This window comes from Mustela lutreola, chromosome 16 (genome assembly GCF_030435805.1).
Source record: "Mustela lutreola isolate mMusLut2 chromosome 16, mMusLut2.pri, whole genome shotgun sequence".
NCBI classification, from domain to species: domain Eukaryota; kingdom Metazoa; phylum Chordata; class Mammalia; order Carnivora; family Mustelidae; genus Mustela; species Mustela lutreola.
This window is the reverse complement of record NC_081305.1, coordinates 3,972,167-4,000,085: the sequence shown is the minus strand read 5'-3', so window position 1 is coordinate 4,000,085 and position 27,919 is coordinate 3,972,167. Positions and strand designations below refer to the sequence as shown.

The 27,919-nt window shown below is 54.5% G+C and overlaps 1 protein-coding gene across 3 annotated transcripts; it reads left to right on the top strand.

The window, feature by feature from the left end:
* The first annotated feature begins 10,694 nt into the window (after positions 1–10,694).
* On the top strand, positions 10,695–26,078 carry KLHL36 (kelch like family member 36). Of its 3 annotated transcripts, none has more exons than XM_059152603.1 (6): positions 10,695–10,803; positions 13,398–13,476; positions 18,629–19,702; positions 21,229–21,386; positions 23,231–23,764; positions 24,599–26,069. In XM_059152603.1, the coding sequence occupies exons 2-6, from the start codon at positions 13,414–13,416 to the stop codon at positions 24,681–24,683; spliced, it is 1,914 nt and encodes a 637-aa protein (XP_059008586.1). In that variant the 5' UTR covers positions 10,695–10,803; positions 13,398–13,413; the 3' UTR covers positions 24,684–26,069. The 3 variants fall into 3 exon arrangements, with proteins under 3 accessions (XP_059008586.1, XP_059008588.1, XP_059008587.1); XM_059152604.1 differs by lacking the exon at positions 10,695–10,803 and adding an exon at positions 10,979–10,997 and having other exon boundaries at positions 24,599–26,078; XM_059152605.1 differs by lacking the exon at positions 24,599–26,069 and having other exon boundaries at positions 10,697–10,803; positions 23,231–23,966.
* The last annotated feature ends 1,841 nt before the right edge of the window (positions 26,079–27,919 follow it).

Below are 27,919 nucleotides of genomic sequence, written 5' to 3'. Positions count from 1 at the left end.
CTTGCTCATGGGTGGCATAGTTGATGGGGTCAGAATTCTTTTTCCCCCTTACGATGTTGAGAAATCTCTGAGATGAAAGCCAGAGGACGTGGCAGGGATGGGAAAAGGACATGGCAGGAGGACGGTGTGGGTGTCAGCCCGCCACGGGGTCAGAGGCAGTGTGCGGGGGGCAGGGAATCGACACCCAGACCAGGCCAGCCAAATCTCTAGACGCCCAGGAGGTGACCAGAAAAAGGACTTTGCACCAGAGTGAAGGTCAAGAAGGCTGAGATGAGGTTTGGCGGACAAACATGACTCCACAGCTCTCACCCACGTTCAAGAAAATCCCAAGAAGCAAGAGGCGACTGTGCCCCTCAGTCTGCTAGATGAGAAATGGTCACTTGACAAGGTACACACCCTTCCCATCCTCTCCCCTATCACTCACTCATTTCCCTGGCTGTTCTGCACAGGCGTCAGCACCTTCGTCAAAAGCAAAAGGATGGGGACACCCAGCCAAAGCCACCTACATTTTGCCTTCAGCCCCCAGACTTCTCAGACACCCTAGCGTGTGCAATTCCACTGCAGAGCCCTTAGGGGATTCGTACAGGCTCCACCCAGAACCTGGTGATGGGGTTAATTCCCCTGGGCTGTCCTTGACCAGTGGGGTGCGGGAACCCACACAAAAATGTGTCCCCCTATTGTTTCCTGGGTGGACAGTTCTTAGACACATTACAGGGCTCCTCAGAGGCTTCATGGGATCAACCATGGCAGTCACCCCTGCTGCGTTGGTGAACTTGAGGGTACATCCCTCTGATTCCCTGCCCCACACCCCATCCTGCATTCTTACTTTCTGGAATCACATGTATTACATAACTTGGAAGAGAAAAATACGACGCTTTCCAGTTGAGCTCAGCCTTCCGGGAACCAATCACATGGGAACGGCCTGGCCTTGAGTACACAGACTCATAATCCAAGATTCCCCGTCAACAAACATGTCTTTATTCCCGAAATGCTGCCACTTGTGAGTCTGAGGGATTAAAATAAGAATGGACTCCATACTAGTTAAGACTCAATTGTTGCAAGTGAGAGAACCAGAAATCACACTGACTTTAAGCCCATAGCTTGGAGAAGAGAAAGGAAAAGGAATGTACTGGCACAGCGTAACCATCTCCTGCAAAGAACTCCGCGCTTACATCCTCCCTCAGTTAGCAACAAAGAAGAGAGAGGACTCCTCGCTCCTGGCAACTGTATAAAAATACCAGGGAACAATTCTGATTGGCTCTGCTTGGACGACACGCCCACCCTTTCAGCCAATCACGGGGGTCAAGGAATCGGCACTCTGATTGGCTAAATATGGGTTATATGCCCACGCTTGGGGGTGGGTCTCTCAGACTGGCAACTTCAACAGAAGCGCCTGGAAAGGATTGTGAGCAGAAACAGCTTCCTTAAAGGAAGGTGCAGCCGATGCTAGTGGTGTTCCAATCGTGTTGCTCAGGCCTCAGTATCTGCAGTCCTGGGTCGGAGGGCTTTGCCTTAGATGGACAGGGGATGTTCTGTCCTCCTGCCCAGCAGGCTGGAAGTGTGGGCTGATGCGCCCTGTGAGCAGCTGTCAGCCAATACACGCCAGGAATGTGGTGTAAGTCCCCGGTCTGCCCCACCCCTTGGGCAGGAAAGCTCTCCAGGGTGTGTTCGCCGATTTCCGAGAGTCCCGATGTATAAAGCTCCAGCCACCCTCGAAAGTGGCTGACTTTGCTTGTGCCGCCGGGACCGCTTCCCTCTGCTGTCTTGCTTCCTCCTCCCAATCACTATTTCTGCACTTTCCAAGTTAGCTACTTGAACTTGAATCTCAGCCTCTTGGGAAACCCAGACTAAGGGGGGAAAGATGCGTAGGGGCGAGGCTATCACTTTACAAGAGAGACAAAACAACAGTTGTCACCTACAGCCCTGCTCCCTCATTGACTTGTCCTCTGCGGCATCTTAGGTCAGGCGTCTAACAGGCAGAGCTTGGGACCTGGACTCAGGTGAAGAGGAGGAGCCTCAGATATTCACATGGGGCAGGATCTGTGGGTGGGGTGGGGGGAAGGCAGCATCTTCTACTTGTGGATTGCAGCTTGGAGGAAAAGGGAGCCTCAAAGCTGCTAAAACTTGACACAGACAACAAACATATACAAAGTGCGACTCAAACAAAATTACACACACACACACACACACACACATATGTGTATATACGATACATGAGCTTTTCCTTCTTAACGTTTATGGTGCACTTATAGAATTTAAAATAAAGCTGCCTCAATCACCCATTGCCAGACACCCAGCTCGGTGCTAACGGGTTTCTGTGTTCCCTGACACCCCATTTCCTACCGTTCCCTCCAGGGGCCCATTGTTCCAGCCATGTGGAGTTCTTCCTGGACTCAACCGCTGCCTCATCCCTCAGCCTTTTGTACACCCGCTGTTTCCTCTGCGTGGGCTCCCCTTCCTTCTGCACCTGCCTATAGGTCCCCTGCTTATCCTTGCAAATAGCCTAGATGTCAGCCCCCAATCGGTAGGGGTCATGAGCAGGTAGGCTTTACACCAGTATGCCAGGGAAGTTTAGTACTTGAAAAAAAGGAAATGAGTTCATGAAACGTACCATGCCAACAGAGTAAAAAAGGAAAATCTCTGGGGACCCTGAGATGTGCATGTGACTGACAATAGCAGTGAGCCTGAATCGCGTACTTACTCCAGCGCCCCAGGCACTGTGCTAAGCTCTCCGCATGCAATAATTATTAAATCCTTCCTGAGACCCAGACCCTCCTTGGCAGGCTCTGTAGGAAATCCCATTTTGCAGAGGAGAACAGCAAGGCACAGAGAGTCTTGGTAATTCACTCAAGGTCACACAGCTGGTAAATGGTAGACACGAGACTTGAACTCCAAGGTTTACACCTGGTATCATTACTACACGCTGTGCTGAATAAATGATTGAATGGATCAGCAAAACCAAACCGACGTAAGATCCAGAGAGAGGACAGCCCTGCTGCATCACACAGGGCCATCTGGGTCAGTCTGTGCAGTGGAGGACAGAGCGATGGGGACAGGATGCCCAGGGGGTCGGGCTGTAGGCTGCAGTCCATGATGTGCTCCCCCCCCCCCCGCCGCACCCCCACCCAATGAGGCAGACTCCCAGGGACTGAGCGTTCCTCCCTCCCCTGGGTCCCCACAATATGGGGCCACGTCCGCCCTCCCCTTATCTCATCCATACTGCAACTGCATGCTCACGTGTCTGTCTCTCCCACTTCGGATCCAGGCTGGGCTTCACTCAGACGTTTTTGGCCAGGACTGATCTGCTCTGACTAGAAATAATCCACTTTTCTCGAAGAAAAAAAGAGGAAGAGGATTCGAGACCCCAGCAGCCCTGTGTGAACAAGGCCAGACCCCACTCCAGGAGGCAGCAAAGCAAGAAGCCCGTTGCTGGCAGGAGGTCAGAGCAAGACCAGCTGCTCAGCTGACAAGGTAATGACCAGCCCCTTGCTCTTTCTCCCAAGTAGGGTCAGGCCTGGGCCTGGGCCTGGAGTCTGAGCTTCCACAGGACCTAAGGGGTCCCTGCATCCAGGACTGTGGGAAGCCAGACAGCTTGTAGAAGAGTGAAGAGGTGATTTTGAACAGGATGATGTGAGTTCTGAGAGAATGTGTCTGAGAGTGCTACTAGATGCTCTGTTCCAGTGGAAAGTGTGCTGTGATCGATTAGCGATGTCTGCCATCGGTATAGGATGAGAAGTGGAAGCCTGTATGCTCTGTGTTCATCGTCCCAGTTAGCAGGGCTGTGGGAGAAGGGAGCTGGGCGGATTACTGGCAATAATAGCAGCTACCATCTATTAAGCACTTAGAATGTGCCAGAAATGATGTAAAGTGCTTTTCATTTGATCTGCAAACCAACTCTGAGATAAGTGCTGTTTTTGCCCCTTCTTTAGAAGAACAGTTCCATAGGGCACCTGGGAGGCTGGGTCTGTTGTGCATCCAACTCTGGGTTTCTGCTCGGGTCATGATCTCGGGGTCATGAGATTGAGCCCCACATCTGTACCAGGGTCTGCTGCTGGGCGTGGAGACTGCTTGAGATTTCTTTCTCCTTCCGCCCCCTCCCCCACTCTCTCTCTCTCTCTCTCTCAAAAAAAAAAAAAAAAAAAAAAAAAGGTCAGGGGCGCCTGGGTGGCTCAGTTGGGGAAGTGTCTGCCTTAGGCTCAAGTCATGATCTTGGGGGTCTGGGACCGAGTCCTGTGTCGGGCTCCCCGCTCCGTGAGGAGCCTGCTTCTTCCTCTACCTGCCGCTCCCCTAAAATTGCTCTCTCTTTTTCTTTCTCTCTGACAAAAAAAAAAAAAAAAAAAAACTTTAAAAAAAAAAAAAAAAGGTCAGTTCCATGAAGGCGGTGATTTTATTTATCTGGGTTGTTTAGTGCTGTATCCCCAGCCACTGGCAGAGTACCCAGCAGGCACTCAATTAAGCAGTTGCTGTTGAGTGGATTAACGCATTTTACAGCTGAGGAGATAGATGCCCAGAGTAGCCACTAACTCGCCCAAAGTCACACAGCTAGCAAGTGCTGGTAAGCTAGTAAGTCGTGCAGGTTGGACGGCATCTCTTGTGGAACTTTCTGAGATAACGGAAATATCCTGTAACCTCCCCCGTCCATTACAACAGCCACTAGCGCGTGGCTCTGTGGCACACTTGAAACGTGGCTCCAGAAACTAAGAAACTGAATTTTTAATTTTATGTGATCTTAGCTAATTGGAATTGAAATGGCCATGTGGGGCTGTCAGCGGCTGTTTGGGCACAACGCAGTTCTAGAGCCCGAAGGCTGGCTTGCCTCCCTAGATGGATCCCCGGTGCGGGACTCAGAGCGTGACCCAGGAACTCCGCAGATGCGCGTGAATGCACTGGGACGTTTCCAGTGATGGTTCCACCAGGGAGGGCAGGGGTGTAACCGACGAGCGGACATCCCAGCAGCTGCGTTTGTGCTCCTCCGGCTGCAACAATTCTGGGAAGGCTTTTGTCTGTGTTGTCTAATTTTGCACAGGGGAAGTGTGAAGATTCCCAAGGAGGATACAGCGCCATCAGGGCTACCTGCTGGCCTTGGACCCAAACCAGGTTAGCAAACCTGAAATCCCGAACATTTCATGTTAACCGATGGCAGAAGGGGAAGCACGTGGGGCATCTGCTGTGCCACGGAGGAGTTGGACTGCGCTAGCTGAGTTAGGGACCTCTGTGCTAAGCGGCAAAAGCCGAGACATAGTCGGCTCCGGGTGAAACTGTGACTGCAGGAAGCTTCCTGGACATCTTATCTGTGGCACCTGCTTCCCCTGCCGCTTTGTCCCTACCTCTGTCCGGGGGATGGTATGTTTCCTTCCCTCTAGTCACAGCAGGATCTGGAGAAAGTGCCCAAAGCTGATGAACACTACTAAGGTGTCTTTGACGAATAGGATGTGTCCACTTCCCGACAATTTCTATTTTGACAGGAAGCAGGGGCTTGGGCCAAGAGCAGCTCCCCAGAGGGGGGTCAGCCTCCCTTAGCAAAGGCTCAGATGCAGGCAGAAGTATTCGGCGGGCCCCATGGGAAGTGCTGGTCATGCACGACGTCATTTAACTCCGTCTCAGAGTGTGGGGAGCACGTGCGACCCCATTTGGAGATGGGGAAACTGAGGCACGCTGAAACTAAGTAGCTGGTCCAGTTCGCAGCTGGGGAGCAGGGGTCTGGCCAGGGCTCAGACCCAGGGAGAGCCGGCAGAGAAAAACGCTGGGGATGAGAGGGAAGGAGGAAGTGCCCCTTGGAGGGGGGCATTTTTTCTTTAATCTGAGATGAGGATTTGAGGACCCAGAGGCCGGGGCCGGGCTCCTGCCGGGCTCTACCCATTTGCTGGCCTGATCCTCCAGAAGCATCTGTTGCTTCTTGTCCTCAGGTCTGAACAGTTACAGACTTCCGAGAGCAAGCGGGCCAAGAATTCTGCTTGACTTTGGGATCCTGGTTGGCCCCGGGGCCTGCTCCTTGATGCCGGGCTGCGATTTTTCTAGATTACTCAGCCTTTGGGAGGGAAGCTGGGCCAAGGACAAACCCTTGGTGAGAAGAACAGACTGTTGAGAGAACAGACCCACCTCCTCTGCCCTCCCTCCTCCTCCAGGAGGCTGGGGAGCCTGCAAACTCCCTGCAGGGGTGCGGGGCTGCCTGAGCTGAGCCTTCTCTCCATCCGCCCCTGCCAAACCCAGCTGCTCTTGGGGAGCCTAGCTGGCAGCTCACTGATGCCTTTCCCTGCCTCCCCTTCTTACGGGTGGTGACCTCCTGGCAACCAGAAGGTCAGCGCCAACTCAGGAGCCCGAAAAGAAAGCAGCTGGCAGCCCTTTCAGCAAAACTTCTAACGCTCTGGTTAACTCTGGGCACGGACCCACAATGGCACGGGGGCTTTGTCCTGCTTCCTGCACTTGCCCTCTGCATGGTACTGGATGTGCTACGCAGTCCTTCAGGGCCTCTGCTTCCTCATCTGTAAAGTGGGGAGAACAGGAGCACGGACCCCGAAGGCTTCCCCGGGGATGATGCAGGCCACTGAGGGAGTGGGGCACAGGGTCTGTGCGTTACCCGCCATTCACCTGGGCCTCGCTTGCCTGTGCCCCTCCCCTGCCCTTTTTTCGACCTTCTGTGAATCCAGATGACCTGTTCTTTACCAGGGACCCTCTGCTGTGATGTGATTTTGAAGTATGGAGAAGAGTGACATGAGTGACATGAGTCTTGCCTGTCCCTCTTTGGTGACAGTCTCACCTGCTCCATCTGGCCAGCGGTGTCACAGCTCCACACTCAGGCCCCATGCTTGGGGTTTAACGCTCTGAGGTGGTTGTCTTGAAATTCTTAATAATTCTGTTTTGGGGGTTTGGATTGTGTAAGTGAGGCCGAGTGGGACAATGGAGCATGTGCTGGTGGGCTTGGTTCAGAGGTTTCCGTCCCTGTCATGCAGTGGGGACCTGGGCACAGGTGCAAGAAGACTTAGAGCCAAGCCTCTGGGCCCTGCCCACCAAATTACATGGCCCCAGGCACTGTGGGGGTCTGTATGTGCCCCACAAGTACACCGCCCCCCCGCAAGGCACACGGCACAAAACAGTTAATAAAAATCACCAGGACAGATCAAGAGAGATGGCAAAGAAAGGGAGTAGCTTTTTCCTGCTTTCTGATAAAGGGCCCTGCATTTTCATTTTGCCCCGACTCTGCAAACAAGGTAACTGGCCGCGGTTCCACCTGATGCACGAATCTCAGACATGTCAGGGGGTGGCCACTAGGACAGCTTTGTTGATTAGATTAGAGTCTTATTAGTACGTACTTCTCTGGCCCAGCAACTCGGTGTTATCATTAGAGACGTGCACATGGGCGTGTGTGTAAGAATGTTCACCCGTGTTGTTTCTAACAGTGAAAGCGGCTAGATGCCCCACGGTGAGGGAGGGTCCCGCACACGATGAAGGTGGAGGGCTTGAAGCCACTGTCGGAAGCATATCGCAGGAGAGAACTTACTGGCATGAGAAAAACTCATGATATTTGCAAAAGAGGAAAAAAGGCAGTTAGCAAAGGGCCTGTGCCATATGACTTCATTTGCATAGCTGCGTGGGGAATATATGCCTGGGGAACATACTGGGCTGATTTACACCTAAGTACTGACAGCTGTTCTCCTTGGGTGGGCGCTTTTTTTCCCTTTCGTGGGTGTCTCTGTTTCCAACTTCCGTGCAAGGAGTGCACCTCACCTTTACCGTGGCCCAGAGGCACGATGGTGCAGAGGGCAAGGTTAGTTTCGACCTGCAGAATGTGGGGCCCGACTATCTGGGTTCAAACCCCGCTCTGCTCCCTACAAGTTCTGTGACCTTGGGCAAGGGATTTCACATCTCTGAGCCTCATCTTCCCCATCCATAAACAGGGAAAGTAACAGTACCTGTTATAAGGGCAGGGAGCTTAGAGCCATGCACAGCACATAGTAAGTTGTATGTAGTGGGGTTATTTTCATAAAGAAATTACATAAGAGAAAAATCTGAAAATGCCACAATATTAACAATGATTATTTTGGATGGTGCAGAAGTGAGTGGTTTATTTTTCCTTTTGGACGTTTCTGTCTTTCCCAAGGTAAGCATGCACTTCTTTTATAACGTGAAGGAAAATATTAAAGAAAAAAGAGGTGAAAAGGTGGTGTGCTAAGTGCTGGGGAAAACAGGACGAAGTCAGGTTAGCCACCTCTGCATGCTTTTCAGGCCAAGATCAGGAGTGGATTCTGGAGCTCGTCTCTGGCCCTAATTTCAGACGTCCCATCATATTGTGTACCTTCTCATTCATAAAGGATCCAACAGCTGGTGGACAGACGCTAATGCCAAATGATAGGGTCTCAGATAAAATACTGCAGTTAAAGCTCTCAGATAGATAAATATCCATACACAAGCGTAGAAACATACAGATATTGTAACTCCATGGAGAAACATACAGATATTGTAACTACTTGTGTCATATCTATGCTTCTATTTACTTTGTATATAATATGTATATATAACGAGAGGGACTCTTTCACTACGCTATTACAAAGAGTACTTGCCACCCACAGCCCCCAAATATAACCCCAAGTGACTGACCATGATATGATAATTGCTCATTTACTTGTTTGCCTCCCTCCCTAAAATTCCTGAATATGTCTTCTTTCTATCCCTGGCATGTACCACAGTGCCTGGCACATAATAGAAGTTTCCTAAAAGTCTGCTGAATGAATGGATGGATGAATGAATGAATGCGTTCAAGTAATAGCAGAGACTCATGGGTCAAGATACACAGAATGAGATGTGGGATTAGCTGTTTTGCGGTGGAGATAGGTCAAGGGAGGGTCAAAGATGAGCGAGTAAGACTTTATAGTAAAGATGAGGCCTGAGTAAAGTACTGGAGGGTGACCGTGTGCTTGTCCCCACAGAAAAGGGAAAAGAATTGAAAGAAGAGTGGGACTAGCATTCAGAGGACCCTCTAGGTGGTTCCGGGGTTCCTTTTACCCTAATTCGCTTTGAATTTAAAAGATACTTTCTGTACTTTCATTTCTCCACAAATTAAGGATATTTAATACAAATCCCAATTATCAAAAGTGAAATTTTTCTAAGTCCCATAAATGTAATGCTTTTCAGAAAAAAGCAGGGCGTGAATGGGTGGTGGGCTCAACAGGGGAGGGAAGGGCTAGCTGGCTCTGCTCTCAGCGGACCCCCTTCATAGGCGGCGAGGAAACAGGCTCCGATGTGACCTCACTCCCAACAAGGTGAGAGAGCTTACCCAGGCGAGCTTACCCCACCTGAGTGCAGGCCTTATTTTGTACCACAGGTGACAGAGAGCCACCACCACCCCACCCCCCACACCCCAGGGCAGGCAGCCTCTGGGGACAGGTGCTCCCTGAGAGTCCCTGAGTCCAGGTCCAGGCTGCTCAGGGACCACACGGTTCCTCGCTGGGAATTAGGCTATGGAAGGGGCCTGAGTTGAGTGTTGTGTGTAGCACAGAAAGGACAAAGACAAGCCTTGAGTATTTGCCTGGACATGCTAAATCCCCATTCCCGGTTTTCTTTTCTGTCCTGGCCCAGCTTTGCAGCCCTGAATCCTTTCCAGAGAGTAGAAAAACAAGGAGAGAGAGGGCATTTAGTTTGTTTTTGTAACAGCTTTATTGAGATAGAATTCACATACCGTAAGTTTGCCCTTTTAAATTGTACAGCTTAAGGGGGTTTGGTATATTCAAGTTCTACAACCACCAACAGCATGGAATTTTCGGACATCTGCATCACCCAAGAAGAAATCCCTTATACTTTAACCGTCACCCCCACACCCCCCCCAACTCCTCAGACCCACGCAACCACCTGCCTACTTTGTCTCCATGGACTTGCCTGTTCTGGACACTTCATAGAACTCAAATCCTACAATCTGGGTCCCTTTTGTGTCTGACTTCTTTCACTGAGCCTAGTGCTTTCCAGATTCCTCCAAGCTGTACAGACAATGTCTGGGTGATGCTTAAATTCACTGGTCCCGCAGACATGTATTGGTTACTGAACACCTACTGTGTGCCAGTCCTGGGGGCCCGGCCAGGAATAAGAGCGACAGTGAACTCTTTCCTGGAAGGTTTCTAGTGGGGAAGAGAGAAAATACACCAAGGGAATCAGTAAGTGGCTTGTGATATTCCACGGTGCAGAGAGCTGCGTGCAGTGCAAAGCTAGGAGTGATCAGAGCAGGAGTTGGGGGGTGGGGAGGGAAGGTGTCCTCACCTCGAGGGGCCAGCGGGGGCCTCCGCTTGGGGTGAGCGCAGCGAACTGATGAGCTCAGCCTGGGAGCAAGTGCGGGAGCCAGGAGGCCGCCGCGATGACCCCTAGGGCTGCGCCGCGGACCGTGGCGGACCCCAGCGGGCGTTCCCAGGTGCGAGCAGGAGCGAGGGCGGAGACCGGGGCCTGCGGCCGACCGCGGGCGCCCCCACCACCGACCGCGCGCGCTGACCCCTCCCGCCCGCGCCCACGCACCGCCCCTCGCCCGGGCCCCGCGCGCCCCCCTCCCTTTCGGCCCCGCGCGCCGCCCCCTCCCCCTGCGCGCCGCCGCCCCCCCCCTTCCTGGGCGCAGGCCCCGCCTCGCCGCCGCCAGAGCCTACCTCCTCGCGGCCGCCGCCATTGGCCGCGCGCGCCGCCTCCGCCCTCGGCCTCGCACTTCCTGGCGGAGCCATGGCTGCGCAGCCGGCCGGCCCCAGGACTCCCGCGACCCGGCCCCGCCGCCGCGCCCGCCCGGTCCCGCCGCCGCCAGGGGTCCCCGCGCCGCTTCCGTAGCGCGCCCTCCAGGTGGGCCTCCGCGCGCGCGTCGGGGGGTCGGGGTCGGGGGCCCGGGCGGGGGGCGCCCACCCTGGCGAGCGGGGAGCCCCGGCCGCGCCGCCCCCTCTCCCTCCCGGCGTCCCCGGGTGCTGGGGGGACGCGGCGGGAGGGGGAACCGCAGGTGAGACAGGTGCGGCCTGCGCGGCCCGGCCCGCGCGGCCCAGGTGAGTGTCCCCGCGGGCCGCCGCGGGCGCCGGCCGGGCCGCGATCCGACTCCGCCTCCCTCCGCCGCCTCGCCGCCGGCTCGAGCCGGCCCGGCGGCCGTTGTGCCGACAGTTCGGCCCGGGGGTGCGGGCGCGGGTGCGGGCGCGGGTGCGGGCGAGCGGCCGCGGCGGCGCGAGACCCGGGGCTGGTGAGTCGCTGCGGCGTCCGAGTCCGTTTCCCGATCGCCGGGGTCGGCAGGTTCAGGCCAGAAGCCGGGAAGCGGCGCGCAGAGCAGGCTCCCCGGGGACCCTCCGTCCGGATGTCGCCTCTGTTCCCGTGTTTACTCAGAGACCTGTTAACGCGGAACCGGGCATCGCCCCTGCCTCTGTGGATGGCCTTGACCCCTTCGTCTGCCTCCGCCGGGAAGCACGGGAGGCGGCTGACACCCAGCGCTCCTGCGCGCGTTGGCCCCAAACCGCTTGCCCCGAGACAAAAGGGAGCCTCCAGCAGGGGAAACTCTCTCAAGAAATCTTGGCCTAGAAACGAAAGCTTTCATCGCAGAGAGGGAACCTGAGCCCTGGCTGGCTGCAGGGGTGGTGGGGAGAGAGGGACCTGCTGCTTTCTGGGGTGTGACCTTGGGCGGGCCTCTCTAGCACCTGAGCCTGGGCGTCGGCGGTGATCGCGCACCTGTCTCAGAGAGTGAAGGTAGTACGGCCCGCAGGCACTGCGTGAATATTGGCTTCCTGCCCTTCCCTCCTGGACCCCCCTGGCAGCCCCCAGGCCGTTAGGTCAGAAGGGACCGGGTGCTACAGCTGGCCTTTGTCACAAAGTTGCAAGTTTGTCAAGAAAAAGCTGGTTGTCCTTTCCTTTCCCCAGGGAGCTGGACAGGATGCGCTGTGCCCCAGGTTACTCCCTTGGAAATGCTGGAGCCCCCACCCCCACCTCGGTGTGACCCCCATTATCTTGACACAGTGCTTGCTTCTTGTGACATTGTTTTATTAGCCAAGGCTGTTTGTTCAGTAGGTAACAAATGGACTCTTCGTAACTCAGAGAACAGGGGGAAATATTCCTCCTTAAACCCAGTCTGTAACATGTAGCTGGCATAGTCCTTCCTCTGTGCTCCTAACCCCCTCCCCCCCCCCCGTGGTCCCCCAAAGCCTGGCTCTGTGCTATTATTAGTGAATTAGTTGGCATTTCGAAGCGGGAAGAAACTTCCATGTTGCCTGATACTCCAGCCCATCCCATAGAGATGATTATGAGGTCTAGAGAGGTAGATGTAACCATTCAGTTTTATACTGGACGTTCTAGGCAGGACGTACTGCCTGTGGGCATGCTTTTTTTTTTTTTTTTTTTTTTTAAAGATTTTATTTATATGGCAGAGAAATCATAGGCAGGCAGAGAGAGAGGGGGAAGGAAGCAGGCTCCCCGCCGAGCAGAGGGCCCAATGCCAATCCCAGGACCCTGGGACCATGACCTGAGCTAAAGGCAGAGACTTTAACACGCTGAGCCACCCACGAACCCCACTTTTTTTTTTTTTTTTTAATGGACAGGCAGGGTAGCTTGGGGGTTGAGAGCAAGGATGCCTCCCTGGTTGTAGTCCCACCGCGCAGCTCCTTCCTGTGTGACGCTGGGCAAGTGACCATATCACGATCAGCTTTCTCCTCCATAAACAGAATAATAGTTCTGGCCTCCTGAGGGTTTGGGGGGCATTAAATCAGTGAAGACCTAGGAGTGCACTTGTAGGAAAACCCCTGTGTCTAGAATGTGACTGTATTTCTTTTGTGGTTGTCATCACTGCATCACAGCCTGGCCTTTGCTGTGATATTTTAAAAGTAAGAGACTCCCGAGCCCTGGGCCACAGTGAGCAGAGCTTGTGGGTAAAGGGCGCACGTCTGCCCACTTTGAAGCTGGACGGGCTTAGGTTGGATTCCCTGCCGTTTACCAGCTTTGTGACCTGGAGCCCAGTGTCCTCACCTGTGAACGGGATGTGACCTTAGCCTGGTGGAGTAGTTGGGCTCAAATGAGATCACACACATACATCCCTTAGCCATATTCCTGGGTCCCAGTCCAGGCTTTGAAATGGTAACTATTGTCATTATAATTTAGATCCAGCCCAAGGCTTCCAAGAAGAAGAAGGCCTCCTCCGGATCCCGCAGATATTTGTGGGACAAGGCCTAAAAGACGCGACGTCAGGTTTTATTTTATAAATGAACAAGGTTAGATGCTCCATCTGATTCTCATTCTAACCTGATTTTTTCCAACTCTGTGTCCGAGAGCTCTTGACAGTCAGTATACGGTCTTCTCTCCCTCTTTGCTCCTGTGGCCGCACCCTGGCTGTGGCTGAGCTCCCAGCAGAGCTGTGATTCCTGAATGGCCTCGGGTTTGGTCTCCGATGCTCAGAGATCCTGTTCTCGTTCCAGGGCTGCGGTCTCTTCTATGATGGAGGGAAGCCGGCAGACGCGAGTGTCACGGCCCTACAAGATCAGCGAGTCCTCCAAGGTCTGTGAGTGGGGGCTCGCCGCGTGCGCAGGTCGCCTTAGCAGTATGGCGTTTTTCTGATGAGTTCGTGCCTGACAGACTGATTTTCTGTCCCTTCGCGGGGGTGGTGGTAATCTCCTTAATGACGAATCGGGGAGGTAGCAGGAGCACGGAATGGAGAACGTGCCCTAAACTCAGAGGAGTAGGAGGTGGAGGGGGGACATTAGAACTAGACCTTGACCCATTAGTTCTTTGCCTCAACCTGAAGACGTGGCTGGGACGAAAGAAAAGCCACGGCATGTCTGTCCCCACATGGGGCTCAGGAAACTCCCAAGGACACATCCATTGACAAGCCAGTCACCCACCTCATAGTGGGGGCAACATGTTGCCTGCCTGGCTGTTAAGGGCCCAGAATTTTCCCCCAGTCGTGACTTGCTGGGACCCTACGAGCAAGTGAGGGTGTGTTCCCCAGGGCCAGGCTACCAAACTGTGCTGTACTGGCCACATCAGGATCACCCCAGGAGATGGTGAGGGGAAAAGTATGGAATTAGAAATGCATATGCCCCACTCCATCCCTAACTGGCTAAATTAAAATGTGAGAGTAGGACTGGGAATCTATACCATCAGTAGACTCTTCACATGGCTGGGAGCAACCCCTGTCCCCCAAAGTACTAGACATAAGGATTGGGGGATCGATTTGCAAGGCAATCTCTGTTTACATCTGTCCCTCTCTAAATATTAACAACACCCTCTTTTCTTTTAAAATGGCTCTCTTGGAGATTAATAAATGCTATGGTTACCTTAGATCATGCCTTTTCCTTTTTTTTTAAAGAGATTTTATTTATTTGACAGTGAGAGAGTGCGTACAAGCAGGGGAGAGGGAGAAACAAGCTCCCCACTGAGCAGGGAGTCCGATGTGGGGCTCGATTCCAGAACCCTGGAATCATGACCTGAGCCAAAGGCAGTTGCTTAACCAGCTGAGCCCCCCCCAGGTGCCCCCAGATCATGCATTTTCAATGCAGCCGCTATTGCTCCCAAGGGGCCAAAATTGGTCCTTGGAGGTGCAGAAAGGATCCTACTCTTTTGTGTGTGTGTGATTAGAGCACAGCTATGCATACGGTTCATGCGCAGATATGCAGAATATATGTGGTCTTTAAATTGCACAGGAACTGTTAGGAAAAATAAGCTTACAAGACTGGAAAAAAGATTAAGGAACAGCACTTTACAAAGAGAGTTGTGAGCAGCCTTTAGACTTGAGGGGAAAAAAGGGGCAGAGATTGTGCAGCTGTGCATGATAGGAAACCGGAGTGTAATTTTCAGGAGAAGTTGGTTCTCCAGAGAAGTGGGCTCCTGTTTCCGTGCGAGTTCCCGGGAAGGCTCTTGCCAAGCCCGGCTTTATCCGCTGTGAAAACCCAGAGCTGTCTGGAGACTGTTTCAAAGAGGCTTTGTTTCGGACCCTGGCCACCGAGACAGGGTAGCTTTCTCAGTGTGATAGTGCTAGAAGTCTTTGTCCCTTAAAGCCACATCCTGAGTTTGTTTCTGTCTGAACCTATCCCTTGGTTAGATGGTATTTAAGCTTCTAACTTTTTGTATTAGAGAAAGAGCCCAAATGGTAAGTGTATCTTCAGTTTTCCAGACGTTAACACATCAGTGTAGCCAGCACCTGTCCCGGTCTCCAGCTTCCAGGACTGGAGTTTTGTCTGCCCTGGAACTTCATGTAAATGGGACCCAGGGGGGTGGGTACGCCCGTGTACCTGGCTCCTTTCACTGGTTAGTCCGCTTCCGAGGCTTGCTGTGGTGGACAGGGAGGTGGTTCCTTCCCAGGGCACTAACGTCTTCCCTTCTGTGACGGCCACTGTTCATTTTTCTGCTCTGAAATGTCTTCATCCATTTTAATGGTGATTTTTTTTTTTTTTTTTTAATATGAAATACCCCTTTCTAGCATTCTGTCTGGGTTTGCTACTGAGTGGCTGTGTTCCTTCACCCGCCATTGATGAAGGCACTAAAATGGGAAATAAATGAATGAACAGGATTAAATACCATCAACGAATGTAGGGGTTGGGCCTTCCAAATTACAGAAAACGCTGCGAGACTGTTACTAATGTCCCTTTAAAATTGGGAAGTCATGTTTGTCTGTTTTTTTTCCCCTCAAAAGTTTTCATCTCTGCAGCTGCATGAAAATGACCAGAAACGGGGGTTGTAGTTGAGACCCAGGTGAAGGGTGGAGTGTGCCTACTTAGCATGGAGACCCAGTTTTAGAGAGAGGGGCTGCCCTGCTCCTGGGAGCAGATGGTCCCCTCGGCAGCTGTCATCTGGGGTTGTCCCCACCCCCCCGCCCCTTGGGGGGCTGTTTCTCTTTTCACACTGCAGATGGGGGTCCTGTGTACACCCATTTAAGTGTGGTGGTTCTGTGTCCCCACCAGCTTAGAGACTGGGCAGCCCGCCCACTCGATGCTCCTCGCTTCTCGGGATTTGGAGCCTTTGCCGTCACGAGTTAGCCTGTGCTGCCATAGTGCTTTTATCCTTCCTTCTTCGGTTGCACGCCCAAGAGGGGCCCCCAAGCCAGGATCCCAGGCCCTTTCTGCTTCATTAGAAGCCCAAACCAAGGGCGCCTGGGTGGCTCAGTGGGTTAAGACTGTACCTTCGGCTCAGGTTATGATCCCAGGGTCCTGGGATCAAACCCCACATTGGGTTCTCTGCTTGGCAGGGAGCCTGCTTCCTGTCCTCTCTCTCTGCCTGCCTCTCTGCCTACTTGTGATCTCTGTCTGTCAAATAAATAAAACCTTAAAAAAAGAAGAAGAAGAAGCCTAAACCAGCCCAGCCTGTTGCACTCTCTCTGCCAGTGACCAGAATAGACCGAGAGACCGTGTGTGGGACCTCAGAGAAACTGTCCTGTAATGTAACAGCCATAGAGCCTGGCTCTCGGCGCTTGGAAGGGCAAGAAGCTTTGGACAATATGGGTCTGGTGTCCTCAGTGGAGTGTGAGAACATGGCCCGCGCCTGTGGTCTAGGTGGGGTGGTTGGTGTGGGAAGTGGCCGGACCAGGCAGGGACCGGAGGGAAGGAAAGTACTGCTGTCACAGATGCGTGGGAGGCAGGAGGCAGAGAAGAGATGAGACCCACGCCATAGGGCATGGCTTGATAGGGGACCTGCAGGAACTCGGGGAGCCCTCAGCCCATCTTCCCTCGCCTGCACCCACTTCCCCTTGCAGGCTTAAAGCCCAGCCAGCCCTTGCCTCAGGCACCCTCAAACAGGCCGGTGACCTCGCGGATGTGTTTGGATGGCCTTGGTCTCCCTGTGCAGAATTTTGTGGTCGTTCCAAGGTCAACAAAGCAAGCAGCAGGCAGATCCTGAATGCCCGGAGCCTCAATGGCTTCCACGGGTAGAGGAGCTGCTGTCTCGGTCTGATGCGTCTTTGCCTCCTCCAAAGCACATGGCAGGACCACAGCACTCAGTCCATGTCTCCCAACCGGAATTGCTAGAATTTATCCATTTAATTGTTCATATTAATTATTTTGTTAATTCTGCCATTGTGTGATGGTGAAAAGTTTGGGCTCTTGAATCAGACCTAGTTTTAAATCCCAGCTGTGCCACTCAGTCACTGTGGGGCTTTGGGCAAGTTTCCTCATCTCTCTGAGCCTCAGTTTTCCTCATCTGGGAAATGGGCATTGTAACAGCCCTTCCCTAAAGGGTCATCATGACCCTTGAATGAGCGAGGGCACAGCGTGGGACACATCTAAGCCCTGCCCTGGGAGAAGACCATGCTCCTGCATATTCACGATTTCTCTCTTTTAGTCTCGGTGACGACTAGTGAAGCCATGTTTCTGAAAGGAGGAGCCCCAGAGCTCCTTATTCTGGAAGCATTGCAGAGTCTCTGGGACCAGACACATCCCTGGATCATCAGTAGAAGTGGAGGCGGGCGGTGGGGGGGTTGTCCCTGAAGCATGGCTGGGTGCTGAGCACTTTTTAATAGAGAGCAGTCTTCGTCTGGGTGTGAGGCTTTGGTGGGCACTCCAGCTGTCCTGGAAGCAGCTCCGTGCCACAGTGTTTCCTGAGCTCCCCTTCCTGACTGCGAAGTGCCCTCTTCTCACTCGTGACACTGGGAAGTGGGGACTGAGAAGCTACTGTGGTTTCCCGAGACCACAAGCTAGTGAGTAGCAGAGCTGGGATTCAAACCCAGATTCTGTCTGAGTGTAGACTAGGCTGCCCGGAGCCACTTCACCTTTCTGATAGGACAGCAGGTTTTTCTCTTCTTCCTTTTTTAAATTAACATGTATCCTCGGTTGCAGAGGCACAGGTCTATGATTTATCAGTCTTACGTAATACCCGGTGCTGTTCCGTTACGTGTCCTCCTTAAAGGACAGCAGGTTTGACACCTGTTTGTTCAGGACCCACAGTAAGAAAGAAAGGGGGCAGAGAGAGAAGAAAGAAACGTTCCAGGAATTCTATTTAGAAAGAAGAGAGGAAGGATGAGAGACAGAGAAGGTAAGACTTTCAGAATTGTGTATCTAATGAGAGAAAGTAGAGAGGAAGGGAATGCTAGTCAGTTCTCAGGAACTGCACCTGATATACCACATGTTTTTTAAAAGATTTTATTTATTTATTTATTTATTTATTTATCTGACAGATCACAGGTAGGCAGAGAGGCAGGCAGGGGGGTGGGGGAAGCAGGCTCCCTGCTGAGCAGAGAGCCCGATGCGGGGCTCGATCCCAGGACTCTGGGATCATGACCTGAGCCGAAAGCAGAGGCTGTAACCTACTGAGCCACCCAGGGGCCCTGATATACCACATTTTTTTAAAAAAGATTTTATTTTTAAGTATTCTCTACACCCAACCTGGGACTTGAACTCCCAACCCTGAGATCAAGAGTCTCCTGCTTCTCGGACTGAGCGAGCTAGCCGCCCTGTTAGGACTGCCTTTGAAAAGAAAGAAGGAAAGCTGCAACACACACACACACACACACACACACACACACCCTCATTCCCTGCAGGCTCTCTGACCTGCCGTTCTTTTCTCTTTCCCTGTGCTGTACGTAAGTGCTGGTTGTGGAGCACCACACGGACCCCGGGACCTCGCGGCTGGGAGCAGGGGCGTGGCGGGGGAAGGGTTGGCATGCTCCCCCCACCCCCACCCCGCGGTGAGCAGACCCCCTGAGCTGTGCTCTCCTCCGCAGGTGTACCGCTGGGCCGAGCACCCGAGTACGGTGCTGCAGCGGCTCAACGAGCAGCGTCTCCGCGGGCTCTTCTGCGACATCGTCCTGGTGGCGGACGAGCAGCGCGTGCCAGCCCACCGCAACCTACTGGCCGTGTGCAGCGACTACTTCAATTCCATGTTCACCATCGGCATGCGCGAGGCCTTCCAGAAGGAGGTGGAGCTCGTTGGCGCCTCGTACATCGGGCTCAAGGCCGTGGTGGACTTCCTGTACGGCGGGGAACTAGCGCTGGACGGCGGCAACATTGACTACATCCTGGAGACGGCGCACCTGCTGCAGATCTGGACGGTGGTGGACTTCTGCTGCGAGTACCTGGAGCAGGAGGTCAGCGAGGAGAACTACCTGTACCTGCAGGAGCTGGCCTCCATCTACAGCCTCAGGCGGCTGGACGCCTTCGTCGACGGCTTCATCCTGCGCCGCTTCGGCACGCTGTCCTTCACACCCGACTTCCTGCAGAACGTGTCCGTGCAGAAGCTGTGCGCCTACCTGGGCAGCAGCGAGGTGCAGCGCGAGTGCGAGCACGACCTGCTGCGGGCCGCCCTGCAGTGGCTCACGCAGCGGCCCGAGCGCGAGGCCCACGCCTTCCAGGTGCTGGAGAACATCCACTTCCCGCTCATCCCCAAGAACGACCTGCTGCATCGCGTCAAGCCGGCCGTATGCTCGCTGCTGCCGCGGGAGGCCAACTGCGAGGGCTTCATCGAGGAGGCGGTGCGCTACCACAACAGCCTGGCGGCCCAGCCCGTGCTGCAGACCAAGCGCACGGCGCTGCGCACCAACCAGGAGCGGCTGCTGTTCGTGGGCGGCGAGGTGTCCGAGCGCTGCCTGGAGCTCAGCGACGACACCTGCTACCTGGATGCTGCCAGCGAGCAGTGGGTCAAGGAGACACCCCTGCCGGCCCGGCGGAGCCACCACTGCGTCGCCGTGCTGGGGGGGTTCATCTTCATCGCCGGCGGCAGCTTCTCCCGGGACAATGGAGGGGATGCGGCGTCCAATCTTCTTTATAGGTATGACCCCCGCTGTAAACAGTGGATCAAGGTGAGATTAAAGCCGGATTACTTCTTTACTCTTGACGACTTTCGGTCGCTTAACCTAGCTTTGACTGCCCTCCCCCGCCCTTTCCCCTCCCCTTACCACCGCCCCAGGCCTGGGCCACCATCCTGTTTGGGCCTGATGATCAAGGGACAAGCACCCGTGGTTCCCGTGCTTCCCCGTGCCCGCACCCCACACGGGGCTCCCGCGCGCCGCTCGGCTGCTGTCTGCAGGCTCGGTCACCATCTGGAGCGGAGCTTGCTTGATAGAATGTTCTGGGGCTGCAGAAGTGCTCCCAGCCCACGCCCGCCGATAACCTAGTGCCCAGCCACATGTGGCGATTGAGTGCTCAGAATGTGGCCAGTGGGACTGAAACACCGAGTTCTCTGTTTATTTCCTTTTAACTGATTTATGTCCAAGTGGAAACAGCCACATGAGGCTAGCGGCCGCCGTGCTGGGCAATGCCGGTCTAGAGGTTTGACCCGGAGTTCAGACCTCGTTCCCTTGTCTGAGAGTCTCCCTGGAGCTCCCCTCCTTGGGAAGGGTTTGGAGCTCCTTGAGGGTGGTCACCAAGGCTCCCGCCTGCCAGCAGGTGTTGCACGTTCTGGGGTGTGTGGCTGTTGGCCACAGAATTGAGTTCAACCCCGGCTTGCTAAGTCAGAGCTGTGGATTTCAGACTGGTCCTTGCCCTGCGGATTTCTGCTTCTGCCTCTGGAGACGGGGTGGGAGGGCATGTCCTTCTAAGGTCCGAGGCTGCTTGGCGCTCAGGGCGGTTGGCAAGCGCCTGGCACAGGGGAGGTGGGCCCTTCTCTCCCAAACATTGCCACAGGCCACCACCCTAGAAAGTCAGTCTTTCTACCCACACTTCAGTGTTTTTATTTAACTTGGTGGGTTTTTTTGTTTTTATTTTCTGGGCACAAAACTCAGAATGGACTCCGATGACCTTTCTGTTTTATTCTCAAAAAATAAAAATCTGAAACCCACCCCCCCCCCCCCAAACTAGAAAGTGGCTCCCAGCTCTGGAGCCTGTGCTTAGCAGCTTTGTAGCGGGGACAACCTGAAGTCCTCCGGGACTGTGTTCATTTCTGTGTTGTGCCTACGTTATTTAAAAAAAAAAAAAAAAAAAATCTGGTCTTCTGCTTTATAGTTTCCCATTGATTGCTGTTAACACGCTGGCACTCAGCATTAATTTGAAAAGTATCTGATGTGGGGAAGAGTAAAAGGAAAGATGAAACTGGGTGTTCTGTGGAACTCAAGTCCACGAGGTCAGCCATGTGGCCAGACGAGTTAGGGAAACCGTGTTCTCCATTCCCTCCTTGGGGACTTGCAGTGCCCGGGGGTTCCTGGGAGCTATGAGAAGTACCTCTCAAAAGCCTCCCCATGCTTCAAGTTCATCCATCTTCCTTCTCCGAAACACACTTGGCCACCGCTTGACCCTCCTGGGCTGTGTGTTCCATAGAACTTCTGGGAATGCTCACTGTTGATGTCGTCCGGGTCTGGGCAAGGGAAGGTACAGGTGTCCCCCTCCGCAGGTGGCTTCCATGAACCAGCGCCGCGTGGATTTCTACCTGGCCTCCATCGAAGACATGCTGGTGGCTGTCGGTGGCCGGAACGAGAATGGAGCTCTTTCTTCAGTGGAGACGTACAGCCCCAAGACCGACTCCTGGTCCTATGTGGCTGGCTTGCCCAGGTGATGGGGGGCTCTGTGGTGGTCTCCTCCAATAGGGATGACTTGGTCCACCTCGTTTTCTAGATATTTTGATCTTTATTCCAGAAAAAAATCTCCGGGCTTGTAAATAACCGTGAGCAGAACGTGGGGACAGAGGGCATGTCGGTGACCGGTCAGGGCTCTGGTCTCTGACCATCCGGGTGCGGGGGTCAGCTATGCCGATCAGGTGGCTCTCCCTCCATGTCCGAGTCTGTTCGCTTCCGGAGTTTCAGGGAGAGGGTATCAAGTTCAGACATTGAGGGCTTTCCGAGGAACGTCCCTGAGTGTAGGCTTGGGTTCTGAGAGGTGACAGATGTGTGACACGAGTCAGTGTCCTCCCCTGGGTCCCTCCTGCTTCATCTGTACAGCGGGTGTGTTCACACCTGCCCCACAGGGCTGTCAGGGCGAGAAGCCCCTACACATGGCACCAGCATCGGGGAGTGCCCTGGGGCTTGGGGTCCTTCTCCGTCGCCCCGCCGAGGTGTGCACGGAGCAGCGCTGGACCTCATCATGGATCCAGCAGAGCATGCTTGCCGCTGGTAGTAACTGAACCTGCAGCTCGCTCTGCGAACAGACTTGCTGTGGGTCCGGGGCAGCCACCTTGCACGGGTCCCCGGGAGCTAGCAGGGCACGCGAGCGCCCACGTACTTTGTCATGCAAACCAAGGTGGCAGCGAGCGGGGAAGGTTAGGCGTGTGAACACCGACCGTGTTGGAGGCAGACCAAAACCTGTGGCCTCCCTGGGTTTAGGTACTGTTTTTTGTCACCCGATTTCACAGGTGAAGTGAGGCTTCACGGTAGTGGTTAAGAGCGTCTGCTGCCGTCTGGGCCGGCCGGTGTCACTATGTACCTAAACGCCACAACCACTTGGGTTTTTTCTTTCTAAACGGGCCTGAGCCGTACGAGGTTGGAGGAAATGTGGCCCGCGATGCCGTGCTCGTTGGTGTGTGTGTGTAACGGCACCTCGGTGAACCCGCAGCCCTACCGAGAGCTGCCTGGGGCTGCTCCCCTCCCGCAGCCCCGAGCCGCCACACAGCCGCGCTCCTCCGTCCCCTCCCCTGCTCCTGTCCCCTGTGTTTGCACTTGGGTTTTGTTCTTTACTTTTTGGTTATTACCTGAACTGCATTTTTTCGAGAAAACTGAACATTGAGCAGAAGGTACAGATGTTCCCATCGACCTTCCCCTTGGAACCTACTCCCCCCCCCCCCCCCCGTGGTGGCATCCTGAAGTGGCGAGCTGCATTTGCTACAGCCCCGAGGGGCCACATTACCTGGGGGGCTGCCCCGAGTGAGGGCTCACGGTCCGGTCTGTGCTGTATGTTCTGTGGCTCGGGACAGAAGTGTGGCAACACGTGTCACACAGAGCATCTCTTGTGCTCCGCAGTCCGTGCCGCCCTTACCGCGAGCCCCTCCCGTCTCCAGAATGTCAGAGTTGAATTATACTTTGGTTCTTGTTTGAGCAGGGGCCTGTGTGTGCCTCGATGGCACAGCCTCGTGGTTTTTTGGAAGGAGCAGCCTCGTCTTTCTCCCCGCCCCTGCCCCCGGGGAAGCGGAGCATGAGGCAGAGCCCCACGGCCTGGGGAGCCTGTTTCCCCACCCGGCTGGGCCCCACCTTACCTAGTGACAGCTGTCGTCTGTGAGGCGGGCACAGGCTGCCTGCCCCCTGTGTGGTCCCCTCAAGTCCCCACCGCCCCCCCTCTTCCCCAGAGAGCGGGTCGTCCCACTTTAGCAGAACAGAAGAGTGCAGGCCCGGTGCCGGGAGGCCCAGCCCGGGCCCAGCGCTGAGCCCCCTCTGTCTCTGCCCGCCCCCTGCCCCGTCCCTCCACAGGTTCACCTACGGCCACGCGGGCACCATCTACAAGGACTTCGTGTACATCTCCGGGGGCCACGACTACCAGATCGGCCCGTACCGCAAGAACCTGCTGTGTTACGACCACCGCACGGACGTGTGGGAGGAGCGGCGGCCCATGACCACGGCGCGCGGCTGGCACAGCATGTGCAGCCTCGGCGACACCATCTACTCCATCGGCGGCAGCGACGACAGCGTGGAGTCCATGGAGCGCTTCGACGTGCTGGGCGTCGAGGCCTACAGCCCGCAGTGCAACCAGTGGACCCGCGTGGCGCCCCTGCTGCAGGCCAACAGCGAGTCGGGGGTGGCGGTGTGGCAGGGCCGCATCTACATCCTGGGCGGCTACAGCTGGGAGAGCACCGCCTTCTCCAAGACCGTGCAGGTGTACGACCGCGAGAAGGACACGTGGGGCAAGGGCCCCGACCTGCCCAAGGCCATCGCCGGCGTGTCGGCCTGCGTGTGTGCCCTCAAGCCGCGGCTGGAGGACAAGAAGAAGAAGGGGAAGGGCAAGAGGTACCAGGACCGGGGCCAGTGACCCCACCCCCACCCCCACCAGCCCCGCCGCAGCGTCCAGGCCAGCAGGACTTCGTAGCGTCCTGGAACCATGATGTACTTCTTAGCAGCTTTTCTTTCTTGTTTTTTTTATTTTTATTTTTATGATTCTTGGTATTTCTATGGTATCACAGTAACCGATTAAATATTCTATATAATTTTACATATTATCTTGCTTGACTGCTTAACCCTGGGCCCAGGCATGAACTAGCCCCTCATATCTGCGTAGGCGTTCTTCCCTCACCTCCCCGAGGGGGCCTCCTCCCCATCCCCCCCAAGGGTACCTGGGGCAGGGGTGACGTGAAATCTTGGCCCATGGCACTGGGGGCCCTGGTGGGGCCAGTTCAGAACCCCCAGTCCACGCCTCCCTCAGCTTGGCTGAACTGTTAGATGGATTCCTGGGCCCTGCCTCAGGATTATCCATCCTAAAACTACCAGCAGTAGGGGTACAGGGGGTGCTCCGAAGCTATAACCAGGTCGCGGGCAATGTCAAGTGCGTTCTTGTTAATGAGTGGGGACTCGGAGACCCTGACAGGGCAGGACCTGGGACTTCTCACCGGAGAGATGTTCCTGCCAGGATTTCCTGAGCTGGTGACTCTTGTTTCTGAGTTGTCCTGTCCCCCTGATGGGTAATCTTCCTTAATTCTAAAAGGGTCTAGGTAATCAAGAAACTGGAAAAAAAAAAAAAAAAAGGCATGAAACTCTTACATTTTTCTGTAATTTGTGCACTTTTTCCCCCCAGAACCCACTTCTTAACTTACATTACTGAGCCCCCCAAATCTGTTCATTTCTCAGGAAAGAAAAAGTGTCCATCCTAGAATTTGCTGTTGTTTTCTCTGGCTTAGCTCCAAGAAGCCCTCGACAGCCCCTCCGTGAGTGAGCCGAGCACACCTTTCTCCTGGAGGAGGATGTCAGGTACCCTCCCCACCCCCAAAACTCAGCCGTCCACTGCGAGGTCGTTTTGTGCTGCTGGGCAAATTCTGTAACAAGTCTTAGCTGTTCCCTCATTCATTGCGCGGTGGGTCACAATCACTGCCGCCCAGGGCTCGGCTCCTTCAGTCCATATAAGCTGTTAATGTGCGTTGAGCACCTCCTGGGACGTGTGACCGCTCCGTGCTAACTCCCGCAGGTCTCACTACCAGGGTGTGCCCTCGGAGGAGAGCTGGGGACGGGGACTCCCACCCCAGCTCCTGTGGGCACGAGGATGGGGGAGGAGAAGTGCACTTGCTGAGGGAGGCGTTCCCGATCCAGCCTTGGCAAGGATCTCACTGCAGAGATGAGAATATCTCGAGATTTATTGTTAACCTTGGTACTAGACTCTGAAACTCCGTTAACGTAGTTACTTAAAAAAAAAATGATCTCTTTACTGTACTTGCTTTCCTTCCCCTTGAAGGATTACTGTGATTTTGAGGGGCTTTGGCACTGAAATCTTCAGTACCTAAACCCGTCCCCTGTGTCGTTAGTGGGGTGAGCGGTCTGCTGACTTAGCTAGCTCTGTGCACGTGGAAGTCCCTAGAGGCTTACAAACTGTTGAGAGGTTCTGCCAGGCATGCAAACAATCAAACCAAAAACAAACTGTACACTCTTCTTGGAACTCCACAATACTTCAGTGAATTAAAGGCTCTGAGAAGTCCCACGTTAACTGTTAACCTGCCATCACTCCACCATTGCCAAACTTCGCTGAGCCCGAAAGCCTTTTTTGTCTCCTGCCTTGTCCAGCCCTCCACAAACGTGTTTTGCAGAACTTCTGCCAACTTTGGATAGCTTACCCTCTTCCTATTCCAGGAAAAGTGTTGCTAGTAGAGGACCCTACAGAAGGCATGGAACCCGTGGTCTGTTCTCAGTCATGAACAAAGAGGTGGTGGTTTAACCGGAGTCCGGGGTCAGGTGGGGAAGAGCAGGTAGATTCCATGTGTGCTTTGGGGGAGCAGGATGGCTTTGACCTTGGGAAGAGGAGAGCCGCCCATTTTTAGCTCAAGCCAGATCTTTTATTTCTGATTACCATGACGTGTCTGCAGACCAGGGTGCAGTGCTGGTCACTATTCAGATTCTCTTGTGCCTTGTGGACTCCGGACAATGTCTCGCATCTCCTCCTTCGTGCTGTCACTCTTGCCACCCTGAAGGCAGTTTGTCATTTGCATGGTTTAGACCCCAATATTGTTAAGGTTGAGAGGCTTCTTCCCATGGACTGGCTTCTCACAATCGTTGGTGGTTTTCCTGTGCTAAGGAATGTTGTCGAGCCCGTCGGTGTCTGTGGAAAGGAGCGTCACGACCAGGAGGCAGCAGCTGCACAGACACTGGCCTGCTCGGTGGTGGGAGCCGTGACAGGTCGCTGGCGTCCCGTGTTGTTAAGGTGGCAGCCGCCCTGCGGTGCTGTCCAGCAGAGAATGGGGGACAATGCTGCGTAACCCAGATGGGCAGTTGGCTCGGGGCTGCAACCCAGCAGATGGCTGTTTGAGCAGCAGTAGCAGTGACATGGTTTCCAAGCCTGGTGACAGAGGTTGGGTTCTCGTAGACCGTCATCTTGAAATGCAGTGGCACCGTCTGCTGCCTTTGAGGACTTTGGAGAAGGCAGGGATCGTTTCTTTCGAGCTTTCAAGATAAGCATAGTGGGCTTTCCTACAGGTTTTTTGCGGGGGGTTCTCATTTTTAAAGAACTGGAGTTTCCGCTTTACATCAGCTGTTTAGTTTTGAGTTTGGTCCTTACCCAAGTCTGGAAACCTGTTGGCCTAAGACGAAGATGTCATTCTAGAAGGGAGGGGAAAAGAGGGCGGGAGAGTTCGTGGTTCCTGCCCGTGGTCTCCCTAAGGCTTGAATAGACAGAGGTTGTCTCAGTGACTTGCGTGCCCTTCTGGCTCTGGCTACTTCGGGATTTTTAACGTTTTAGTTGTTAAGTGGTCACATTTTAGCATTTTAGAAAGACTGCAGGGTAGGACTTTCAGATCTTGATCTGGGCAGAACACCTGGGTGTGTGAATAGGTTCTGAAATACAATCACCGAAAAGCGGGTCTCCCAGTGACTTAGCCCAGAGGCCAGCCCTAGGGGTGTTCAGTTTTGGGTGGAGACCCAAATGCCAAAGTGAGTGGGGTTCCCATCCCTCCCCTGCGCTCCAGGGTCCCGCTCTGTGAGCTCGGGAGAGCTGACCTGCGGTTCAACATAGCTGGCCCCTCAGGGGACCTTCCAGCGCTTTGCAGCAGTGTGGGAAGTGGAAGGCCTCCACCCCTGCCCCGGGTAGACCTACCAGCTTCCCCTTTACCCTGCTGGTCCTCGGCCGTGGCTTAGTCCAGCACCCGCCGGAGGAGAAGCTCCAGGGCCTTCTGTCTCTCGGAGCTTCCCTGGAGTCTCGGGCAGTTCCAGCCTTGGCATCTTCAGAGGGGGAGGGGAGGGGGCCGTGTCCTGGCCTCCAGAGGAAACCTCTGGAGTGTAGGCCAGCTCCACTGGCCCTCGGAGATCCTGCCCTGCGCGTCTGCCAAGCCTGGCAGTTTTTAAAGTTTTTTGAAATGTTTTGATACTTTTTGATACCATTTGCTAATAACCGTTTTGTAGGTCATTGCCGGGGTTTTCCACTTCCTGTTACCCCCTGCCCTGCCCCCAGCCCCTTGAGCTTGCAGAGACAGCAGGTGCCCTGGGGTCCGGGCCGGGGCCTCGCCCACCTCCAGTGGCTTTGTCTTGGATCTTCCTCTCCTCTGTGGCTGTGATCAGATACAACCCTTGAATTTTGTAAGGTCACGGGTCTCCCCTGCCAAGCCCCGCCCGGCCTATGACCGTGACCGTCTCAGGCCCCCAAGTGAGCAAGAGGGCACCGATTTGCCAAGAAGGCACTCTCGTTCCCCTAAGGTCCTCTTTGTTTCTCCCGAGGCTCCTACCTCAGCCGTGTGTGTGCACAGAGGTGAAACCATCCCTGAGGACTGACCCACATGTCGCCTTTCTCATACGGGTCATTGCTCAACCCCGGGCGTGCCTGGGTCCCTACCGGCTTCTGTCCACCCCTCTTAAAGACATTTTCAGCACCAACTCTGTAACAGCAAACCGCCCTGCACCTTTTGGAACGACTCCCCTCAGCTTGGAGGCGAATTCCGCTCTGTTTGAACAGGAATAGAATTTATGGCTTCTGGG

What these genes read in the sequence shown, in the direction of transcription:
- KLHL36 (XM_059152604.1), top strand. Translation starts at nt 13,414, where the DNA reads ATGATGGAGGGAAGCCGGCAGACGCGAGTGTCACGGCCCTACAAGATC. An exon ending in AGATCAGCGAGTCCTCCAAG is followed by an intron (nt 13,477 to 18,628) that starts GTCTGTGAGTGG and finishes TCTCCTCCGCAG; the next exon opens with GTGTACCGCTGGGCCGAGCA. An exon ending in GCTGTAAACAGTGGATCAAG is followed by an intron (nt 19,703 to 21,228) that starts GTGAGATTAAAG and finishes CCCCCTCCGCAG; the next exon opens with GTGGCTTCCATGAACCAGCG.